A 9081-nucleotide genomic window follows, 5' to 3' on the forward strand; every position below is an offset into this window, starting at 1 on the left:
AACAGACATGAGGACGGAGGGCTGTTTTCAGAAACCCTTCTGGAGGGAGGGTTACCTCTTTACTGATGCGGATGGGGATGTTCAGTTGTCGGGCATCATAGCGAGGCGGGGGGCCTTCGGTGTGGCCACGTAGGGGGAGAGGGCAGAGCTGGCGTAATTCAGGCTGTTGGGGCCAGCGGGGGGTGTGTTAACAGGGCTGGCAGCAGAGGGCGGGGAGAGGGTGGTTAGCGCCACACCACCCTCATCCAGGGAGCGCTTGTAAGGGACTGGAGCGTCGTTCCGGAGGTCCCGGAGGGCCAGGTAGGCCTGGAAGGCCTGTGGGCAGAGAAGGGCACACCGGAGGCTGGCTCGGGTCAGGCAGGGAAGCGGGGGGACCGGGGCCGGGGACTGGCCTCGGGAGGGAGACACGGGGCACGGCTGCGCCCACCGCTCACTTGGACAAGGGCACCCAGCGCGACGCCCGACGCCGGGCTGCACCCGCTCGGGGTGGGGGGCGCCTTCTTTCCAGTTTGCCCAGTCACAGAAGGGGCTAGCAGAGGCCCTGGGAGGCGCCCTGCGCCACACCCAGGGGAGCTGAGGCGGGGGGTGGGGTGTTCCAGCTCCCCGGCCCCGCCCTGAGGAGGGCCCCCCCCAACTCACCCAGACGAGGACGGAGAAGAAAGTGAAGGTGATGGCGGCCTTGGCGCTGCTGCTTCCCAGGAGGAGCCCTTCGGGCGGTGAGTGCTGCCACTGGTTGGCCAGGAAGCAGAAACCCACGAACCAGATGCCTGTCCACAGGACTGGGGGGGGGGGCCACAAGAGAGAAGAGGGGTGGAGGGGCGGCGGGGGCTGGCCCAGGAAGGGCGGCCGGGTGCGGGAAGCGTGGGGCGCCGCCGGGCAGTCCGCTCCGGGAGCCACCGCGGGCCACACATGGCAGGTTGCGTGTCAATCACTTAAAACAGGATTTAAACATGCCGCCCCTCTGTTGCACCGGCCACACCTCGAGTGCTCAGTGGCCGCGTGTGGCCGGTGACTCCCATAGCCGGGAATGCAGGTGCGAACATTCCCAGCCTCACAGAAAGTTCTCTCGGATGGCCCTGGACTCAGTGACCTTTGGGGGTCCTCCCAGCCCTGAGATGCTGGAACCCAGCCTGGTGCGGAGGAGGAGGAGGAGGAGGAGGAGGAAGGGAGGAGGGAGAGGGAGGGGGAAGGAGGGGGAAGGAGACAGTTGAGATCAGACTGGGGGTGGAAAGCCCAGGGCCTGAGGTAAAGGAACTCACTATTGAGCGCCTACTGTGTGCCAGTCTCTATCTAGGGCACTCGGCAGTGGTTAGGATGTGAGACTTCGCTCCGAAGCCTGGAATTGCCACTTAGCAGCCGTGTGCCCAATTACATAATCTCCTCGAGCCTCAGTTTCCTCCTCTGCCCAATGGGGACATGACTTCCCACCTCAGGTGGTTCTGAGGGACAAATGAGACGAGGCACGTGGAGCCCTTGGCTCTGTGCCTGACACGTGGGAAGTGCCCAGAAAAGGTCAACGTTACTAGAGGCCTCCTTCCTCTCCTGCAGCCTCAGAAAAGCGCTGCCTTGTGGGGCTTTTCATCCCAGCTTCTGCTGAAGCCCGGAGAGGGGAAGAGAGCCGCTCGAGCCCACGGGGCGACCAGGCGCCCGAGTGGAGATTTCAGACTCCAGTTTGCCTGGCTCCGGGCTGGAACCCCACCTCCCGCCACCGGGTGGCTTTTCAAGAAATGTTCTGTGAAGAGGGGAGGTGAATGCGAGGAAAAAGCAGGGCAGAAGGGAGGCTGCTAGAATTAGCCTGGGGGTCAGAAGAGGTGACCCTCACACTGAGTCTAAAGGATGAGTAATAATTCCCTGGAGGGGGGAACCAGCGGGCGCAGAAGAGCTTCTGGAAGGGAGGGGCGAGGCTCCAGGTCACGTGTGGGGGACGGTGGCGAAGGGAGGCGTCCTGGGGGGCCGAGGGGGCGGCTCTGGGCGGGCGGGCGGGCGCAGGGGCTCACCAGCCAGGATGAAGTCCAGGAGCTGGAAGGCCGTCTTGAAGCGGCTGCTGCCGATGCGGCTCTCGTGGGTGTCCAGGGCGAGGAAGGCCAGGCAGGTGAGGAAGGCCAGGAGGCCGGCCCCCACGGCGAAGCCGCAGGCCGTGCTGTTGCTGTTCAGGACGCAGTGGAGCCTCGAAGACTCCGTGTTGTTCTGGTGGCCGTCGGTCAGCAGGGAGGAGAAGACAACGAGGGAGAACACCTACGGGGACGGGGTGGGGGTGGGTTCCCAGCCGCCTGAGCGGAGCTCAGAGTCCACCCGATCTGCGCCTCCTCCCAGGTCCCCGTCCGGACCCTGGGCCCCGCTCCTTCTCCCCCTGTCACGTCCGCGGGGCCCCCCCCCCCGAGCCTGTCCCTCCTGCTGCTCGTCTTGTCCACCCTGGCGTGGGCCTCGTCCTCTCCCCCTGGGCCCTCCCGCGCGGCCTCCTCCTTGGCCTCCCTGCCTCCAGTCTCGGCCCCCGAGCCCACCCTCCACCCCAAGGCCCCAGAGAGGTCCTTCCACGCCCTCCTGCGTGGTCTGTATCGTCCTCGCTCTTCCGGTCTCACCTCTCCCCACTCGGCCCTGCCTTGCCCACGCTCCCCTCCCGCCACCCCAGACAGGTCCCTGTAACCAGACCCAGGCGCCGATACAAAATGCCCAGTGTGGCGCCGGGGACACCACGTGAGGAACTCCGTCAGCATTTGCCATCACGATCGTTCTCTCTGCCTCCACCCCTCCCCTCTGCCTGCTTGCTCTTCCCCTTCCCTCCCCGCTCGCTTAGTTCCTATTAATTTTTTTAAATTAGAAAAGTTTTTTTTAATCTTTATTTATTTTTGACACAGAGAGCATGAGTGGGGGAGGGAGGGGCAGAGAGAGAGAGGGAGACACAGAATCCCAAGCAGGCTCCAGGCTCCGAGCCGTCAGCGCAGAGCCCGACGCGGGGCTCGAACTCCCGAACCGCGAGATCGTGACCTGAGCGGAAGCCGGTCGCTCAACCGACTGAGCCACCCAGGCTCCCCATGAAGTCAGATGTTTAACCGACTGAGCCACCCAGGCACCCCTCCTATTTTTATTTTTAAAAATAAATTTGTGAGGGGCGCCTGGGTGGCGCAGTCGGTTGAGCGTCCGACTTCAGCCAGGTCGCGATCTCGCGGTCCGGGAGTTCGAGCCCCGTGTCGGGCTCTGGGCTGATGGCTCGGAGCCTGGAGCCTGTTTCCGATTCTGTGTCTCCCTCTCTCTCTGCCCCTCCCCCGTTCATGCTCTGTCTCTCTCTGTCCCAAAAATAAATAAAAAAACGTTGGAAAAAAAAATTTAAAAAAAAAAATTAAATTTGTGAAATAGTCCAAACACACGAAAAAGTACAGAGCAAAACGTGACAAACCCTCAGTACCTAACAAACATTAGCATTTTTCTCCAACCCCCCCCGCCCCCCCCGCCACACCGTTTTTTTATTTGCTTCAGGAGTTTTTTAAAAGGAAAACAGAACCTCACAGATACAGCAGCCCCCTGCCTGTGCGTGCTGCGGACAGCAGGCTGTACATAGTACGACAGTGTTTATTTATTAAATGCCACTGAAGTTCCCCACCAGCGAGCCAGTGAGCGGGCGAGCGTGGGAGCCAGAGTCAGCCTTACAGTCACGCTAGGATGTGGGTACCACCAACACCCCCATTGCTTTCGATCATGGAACCCGGGCCCAGAGAGGCTGAGTTGCCGCCCAAAGCCAATCAGCTGGTAAGTGGCAGTGGCCATGGACGTTGCCTGGCTCCTGAACCTGCTCTAAGGCCCTGCGATACCGCCTCACGCTGAACCAGACGCCTCTGGGGCAAGGTTCCGATCAGTACAACTGGGTGGAAATTTGCCCGATGGCGATTGGCCCCAGACAGATATGGAAGGAATGGGTGTGTGTATGGGGCAGGGGGAGAGTTGTTCCGGGGAGGCTTTCTGGATGACGTGGCAGGTCTGCGGAGTGTTGCGGGGTGAGGAAGGCTGAGGAATGAGGACGTTGTCTGGAGGGCAATAGGGAGCCACAGCAGAGCTGCGAGCAGGGGAGGAGAGGGGCAGATCTGGGGCCTGTGTGCAGACAGACTGGGGAGGGTGAGACTGGAGGTCGGGAGGCTAGGGAGGAGGCTGCGGCCTGGGGTCTGGGAGAGAGTCAAGGTTTGAGCACCTAAGTCGTGGGGTTGGATTTAGGAAGAAATAAAGGCAGGTGTGGATTGCGTGTTAAAGAATGAGGAGTTTTTCAGGCAGACGGGGGAGGAAGGGCATTCCAGGGGGGCAGGCTGTGTGTGCAAAAGCCAGATGCTGCAGAATAGGGCTCTTTCAGGGGCTGGAGAGAAACCTCATCGGAGGGATCCAGTATGAGAAGAGCCTGGAAAAGTGGGCAGGAGCCAGACCCTCAGAGGCTTTGAACACCAGACAGAGGGGCCTGGACTTGGGAGCCATGGAGAGTGAAATTTCTTACTTGGATTTAACTTCATGCAGGGATGTGTTCTGAGCAGAGGGTGGCCAGGGTTAGACGTGGCCCTGGAGTCTGAGAAAATCTCCAGGGTCACGATGGATTGGAGGGGGTGAGACCGAGCGGCCGAAAGACCAGAGATTGGTGGGAAGAGGCCTGGGCAGAAATGCTGGGGCCTGAGCTGAGGTCAGAGCTCTGGGGAATCCAGTGACAGTCAGGATGTAAATTTGGACTTGGTGACTGACTGGACGTGGTGGTGTTGGGGACGGAGCAGGGGTGGGGGGAGGAGGCGAGGGGAAGGAATCCACTAGAATTTGGACTCCTCCCGGATAGAAGGGTGTGAGAGCCTTCTCTCTATGCCCAGCGCCAGCTTGGACCTCAGCCAATGCGTGCTGGAAGTCACTTGGGACACTTCTTTTCTCCTCCATTGGAGTCTCTATCCTCGGTTGAGCGTCCGACTTGGTCTCAGGTCATCATCTCACGGTTCGTGAGTTTGAGTCCCGCGTCGGGCTCTGTGCTGTCGGTGTGGAACCCGCTGCGGACCCTCTGTCCCCCCTTCTCTCTGCACCTCCCCCCGTGCTCTCCCTCTCTCTCTCTCAAAAATAAATAAGCATTAAAAAATATCACGATCACAATAACAGCCAGTGCTGCTTTCGCTCGGCCCTATAGCACTACCCAAGGCTGTCCACATCTGTTCTCTGTTTCGGGGCCAGGAGTCCACAGAAGGGGGGCATCTCGCCCTGCTGCTTGGGGACAGAGCCAGGTCCAGGACTGGAAGGACCATCGATCACTTGAGCCTCTGTCCATTTTACCTGCGCTCCCTCCCTCGCGCCAGCCCCACGTGGTAGACGTTACTGATTCATTTCCGTTTCACAGGTGATAAATCGAAGCCATTACGGTGGGGTGGAAAGAGCCAGACGCGTCTGACTTTGCCAGCTGTGTGGCCTTGGGCAAATCACGCACCCCTTGGAGCCTCAGTTTCCCAGTCTGTCTCAGTGCTGTGAAGAGGCGGTGGGGGCCTAGGCCTGAGGGTAGTTCTCATGACCAGAGAGGCGAAGTGTCCTCTCAAGGTCAGTCAGCGAAGGAGGGGGGCCTGGGATCCGACCCTCCTGACTTCCGGGCCCGTGGGCTGTCTGCCCAGTGACCCTGGGAACCTTGGGCTGTGGCGCACGCCCAGGGCACTGGAGACTCAGGGAGGGGGGCCCAGCTGGGCAGAAGGGACCCCGGCCCCCTGAAGCCAGAGTCCAACCTCCTTCCACAACCTCTTCGGCCCGTCCCCAGGGAAGGAGCAAAGATTCATCAGTTAAGGCACCAGCTGGCAGGCGGCAGTGAGGACAAGGGCACCAGCTGCCCACAGACTCCCTACTGGGGAGCCAGGCCAGGGGGGAAGGAGGAGAGGGCGGGCGGGCGGGAGGCGGCGGGCAAAGTCCGTGACCAAAACGTCTGGCGCGGTTGGCGGCCCTTCCCTCCCCCTGCCCCACACCAGTCCGCGCCAGCTGGGCCTCCTTCTCCCTTGCCACCCACTTTTCCTTCCGGAGCTGTGGAGGCGCGAGAACCCTTTTGACTCGCCCGCCAGCTGGGTGACATCCTTGGGCAACCCCCCCCCCCCCGCCCCACCCCTCACCGTGAGCCTCAGTTTTCCCTTGGGTCAAACAAGGGTAGTAACCCCAGTGTCCCAGTAGTAACTCCTCGCGGTGACAAGAGCTCACGCGAGTGAGGGACTCGGACGGGGAATTCGTAACTCCCCTGGGGAAGAATGGCAATGCCCACAAGTCCCTGTCGCCCTGGGTCCCCCAGAGCCATCTCCTCGCTCACAGCAATGGCCGGTCAAAAACGATGTCTATTTAACGAGCGATTATTGGGGCGCCTGGGTGTCAACGTTGGTTGAGCTGAGTTGGTGTCGGCTCAAGGCATGACGTCACGGGTTCGTGGGTTTGAGCCCCACATCCGGCTCTGTGTGGCGCCTGCTTGGGATTCTCTCTTTCTCCCTCTCTCTCTGCCCCTCCCCCGCTTGCTCTCTCTCTCTCTCTCTCAAAATACATAAATAAACTTAAAAAAAAAAAAAAAAAAGAGGAGTGATTATTTACTTTCCAGGCCCATGCTTATCACCTTGTCCTTTTCAGGACAATCTTTCCTAGGAGCAGGGTAGGAGGGGTCTTTTCTTACACTCAAGGGTACGGAGATTCAGGGAGGTCAAGTCACTTTCTCAAGGTCACACCGACCTAGGGGGACTGGGTCAGTTATCCGACAAAAACGGGGGCACTTTTGAAAATGAAAGCTGGAGCTGTTGCTGATTCAACCAGGACCGGCCCAGGCGAGGCCGGGAGTGCGTCACCCTCTGTGGACAGCGTGGATTCTAAGTCCTTCCCCGCCCACAGGTTCCAGAAGGGGCAGGGAGGAGATGCTCGGATTCGATCCAGGGCACCCCACCCACTCCCATGACCCCAATCAAGTCTCATCACCTCCTTGGGCCTCAGTTTCCAGCTCCGTCAAAGGAGAGCAGAGGAGGCCCAGAGAGGCCCAGTGATTGGCTCAAGGTCCCACAGCCAAGTCTGGGCTGAATGAAGATTTGAGTGCAGGTGCCTTGACTCTGGGAACGTGGTAAGGATCAAACAAACGCCTGTAAAGCCCTTGCTTGGTACACAGCCTGGCACACAGTGACCACCCCAGTGCCTGGTATCTTAGGTCTATGTGATGTGCTCTCTTCCCACCACCGTGCACCTCTTTCTTCCTAGGGGACCCAGACCCGCTCGTCTCCCGGTCCGTTGCCCGAGGAGTACAAAACGAATGGGTTCTGGCCTGTCACAGTCCCCCACTTTGAATCCCGGCCCTGCCTCTCACTGTGTGCCCTTGGCCAACACTGTCCAATGGAACTTTCCGCCATGACGGAAATGCTCTAAGATCTGCATCATCCACTCCGAGAGCCACGTGTGGCTGGTGGCCATCTGAAAAGTGGCCGCTGTGACTGAGGAACGGGATCTTTTCTTCTAATGAGTTTAAATTGCGAGGGCCACACGTGGCTTGTGGCTACGCCATTGGACAGCGCAGCCTTGGAACCGTGACTTAACTTCCTCTGATGCTGTTTTCTTAGCTCACCCATGGGGCTCATAGCACGACTTGGACTTGGACGAGTTGTTTCCTCCTGTGAGAGTTAGTAAGTGGTCCCGGTAGCACAGGGGCTATAGCGAGGTGCTCAGTAAAAGGTGACTTTGGTTATTAGCTGCCTTTTGCTTTGTTGTCCCCATCTGACCGCTTCCGTCCCCCCACCCTTTCCACCCTGTGTCTGCGGGGCGAGAACTATTTCCTGTCGCCCGTGGGGCAGTCGGGCCACAGGAGGGCCTCACCCCTGCAAAGATCCGGGCGATCGTCTTTGGCCTCTTCAGAAACTGCACGGCTTCGCTGTCAGCCAGGTCCTGGAGGCTTTCAGGGATGTGCATGGCGGGTGCTCTGCTCCTGGGGCCCCGGGAGGCGGGAGCAGGGATGCTGGGTGCTGCTTGCTGGGCGCCGCCGTCCAGAGGCTCCAGGCCCGCCCTGGGCTCGGCTCCTGCAGGACGAGACGGATGGTGGGAGGTTAGAGGCGCAGGCGTGGGGTGAAGGAGCTGCCAGGAGTCCCAGGAATAGGGGCACGGGGTAAAGGGTGCTGGGGTGGGGGTGGGGTGGGGTCCCAAGACTGGGTTCATGTGGGGTGATGGGTCTAGCAGGGTTCTGAGGATTTGGGGCATGGGGCAAAGGGGCTGGTAGGGGTCCCAGAAGTTAGGGGTGCAGGGTGAGAGGGTGGCTGAGGGGCCCGTGAATTGGGTGCAGGGTAGGGGAGCTCCTGAGAAATCTGGAGATGGGGGTACAGTGTGAAGGGGTTGCTGGGGGTCCCAGGGGTCAGGAATGCAATCCTAGGAGGCTGTAGGGTGAGGGCGGCTGCCTGGGGCCCCCGAGGTGGAGTTTCACGGCGAGGGGATCCCAGCGCAGGGAGGAGGCATGGGGAGAGGGCTGGGATACCCGGGTCACCTCCCTGACCCAGAAGCCAAAGGGCTCATTCTAAGGACTGTGTTCTCTAAGGAGACGCGAGTAGGACTTTCCAGGGACCAGGGGGTGCCAGGCTGTGGATCGGCGCCCCCGGGGGGAGGTCTGAACCACAGGAATCCCTGCCACGTTTTGGGGTGACAGCGCCCATAATGGAGGACCCAGGCATCTCAGGGTGGATTTCAGGCTGTCCTCGTGGCTTGGGGTTATTTTCGTAGGATGAGGGCCTCCCCTCCGAATTCAACTCCATTTTCCCGAAAGTGCTTTTTCCTCAAGCTGGGGGGAGGGGGGGGTCTGGACCTCAGAGGTGTGGGGAACATGGGCTGCGAACTGAGCTGTCGCGTCAGAATTAGGAGGCCACGCGCCCCAGGCACCAGGCTACCTTTTTAGAACTGGAGTCTTCCCTTTAAGGATCTGGAATGGGGGTGGTGGGGCTTGGGGGTGATGCTGCCTGACAAAGGGCCACCCCTACTCCGGAGGCCCGGTCTGCGTCACCTGGAGGCGGGCGCTTCCTTCCGCCCACCCTTCGCTCCCGGTCTGCGGCGCCACCTCCGCCTTCTTTTGGTTCCGCTTTTTCCCGCCTTTTCGCTCCTCCA

The 9081-nt window shown here is 60.4% G+C and overlaps 1 protein-coding gene across 2 annotated transcripts; it reads right to left on the bottom strand.

The window, feature by feature from the left end:
* Positions 1–22: 22 nt before the first annotated feature.
* Positions 23–9072, bottom strand: SYNGR4 (synaptogyrin 4). Of its 2 annotated transcripts, none has more exons than XM_043600412.1 (5): positions 8981–9072; positions 7813–8012; positions 1998–2235; positions 640–779; positions 23–315 (listed from the first exon to the last, which is right to left on the bottom strand). In XM_043600412.1, exons 2-5 carry the CDS (start codon positions 7903–7905, stop codon positions 82–84), a joined length of 705 nt encoding a protein of 234 aa, XP_043456347.1. In that variant the 5' UTR covers positions 7906–8012; positions 8981–9072; the 3' UTR covers positions 23–81. The 2 variants fall into 2 exon arrangements, with proteins under 2 accessions (XP_043456347.1, XP_043456346.1); XM_043600411.1 differs by having other exon boundaries at positions 8868–9059.
* Between the last annotated feature and the right edge of the window lie 9 nt (positions 9073–9081).

This window comes from Prionailurus bengalensis, chromosome E2, assembly GCF_016509475.1.
Source record: "Prionailurus bengalensis isolate Pbe53 chromosome E2, Fcat_Pben_1.1_paternal_pri, whole genome shotgun sequence".
Classification (NCBI taxonomy): domain Eukaryota; kingdom Metazoa; phylum Chordata; class Mammalia; order Carnivora; family Felidae; genus Prionailurus; species Prionailurus bengalensis.

What these genes read in the sequence shown, in the direction of transcription:
- SYNGR4 (XM_043600412.1), bottom strand. Translation starts at nt 7,905, where the DNA reads ATGCACATCCCTGAAAGCCTCCAGGACCTGGCTGACAGCGAAGCCGTG. An exon ending in CCTGGACTTCATCCTGGCTG is followed by an intron (nt 780 to 1,997) that starts GTGAGCCCCTGC and finishes CCCCCCCCCCAG; the next exon opens with TCCTGTGGACAGGCATCTGG. An exon ending in TCTTCTCCGTCCTCGTCTGG is followed by an intron (nt 316 to 639) that starts GTGAGTTGGGGG and finishes CTCTGCCCACAG; the next exon opens with GCCTTCCAGGCCTACCTGGC.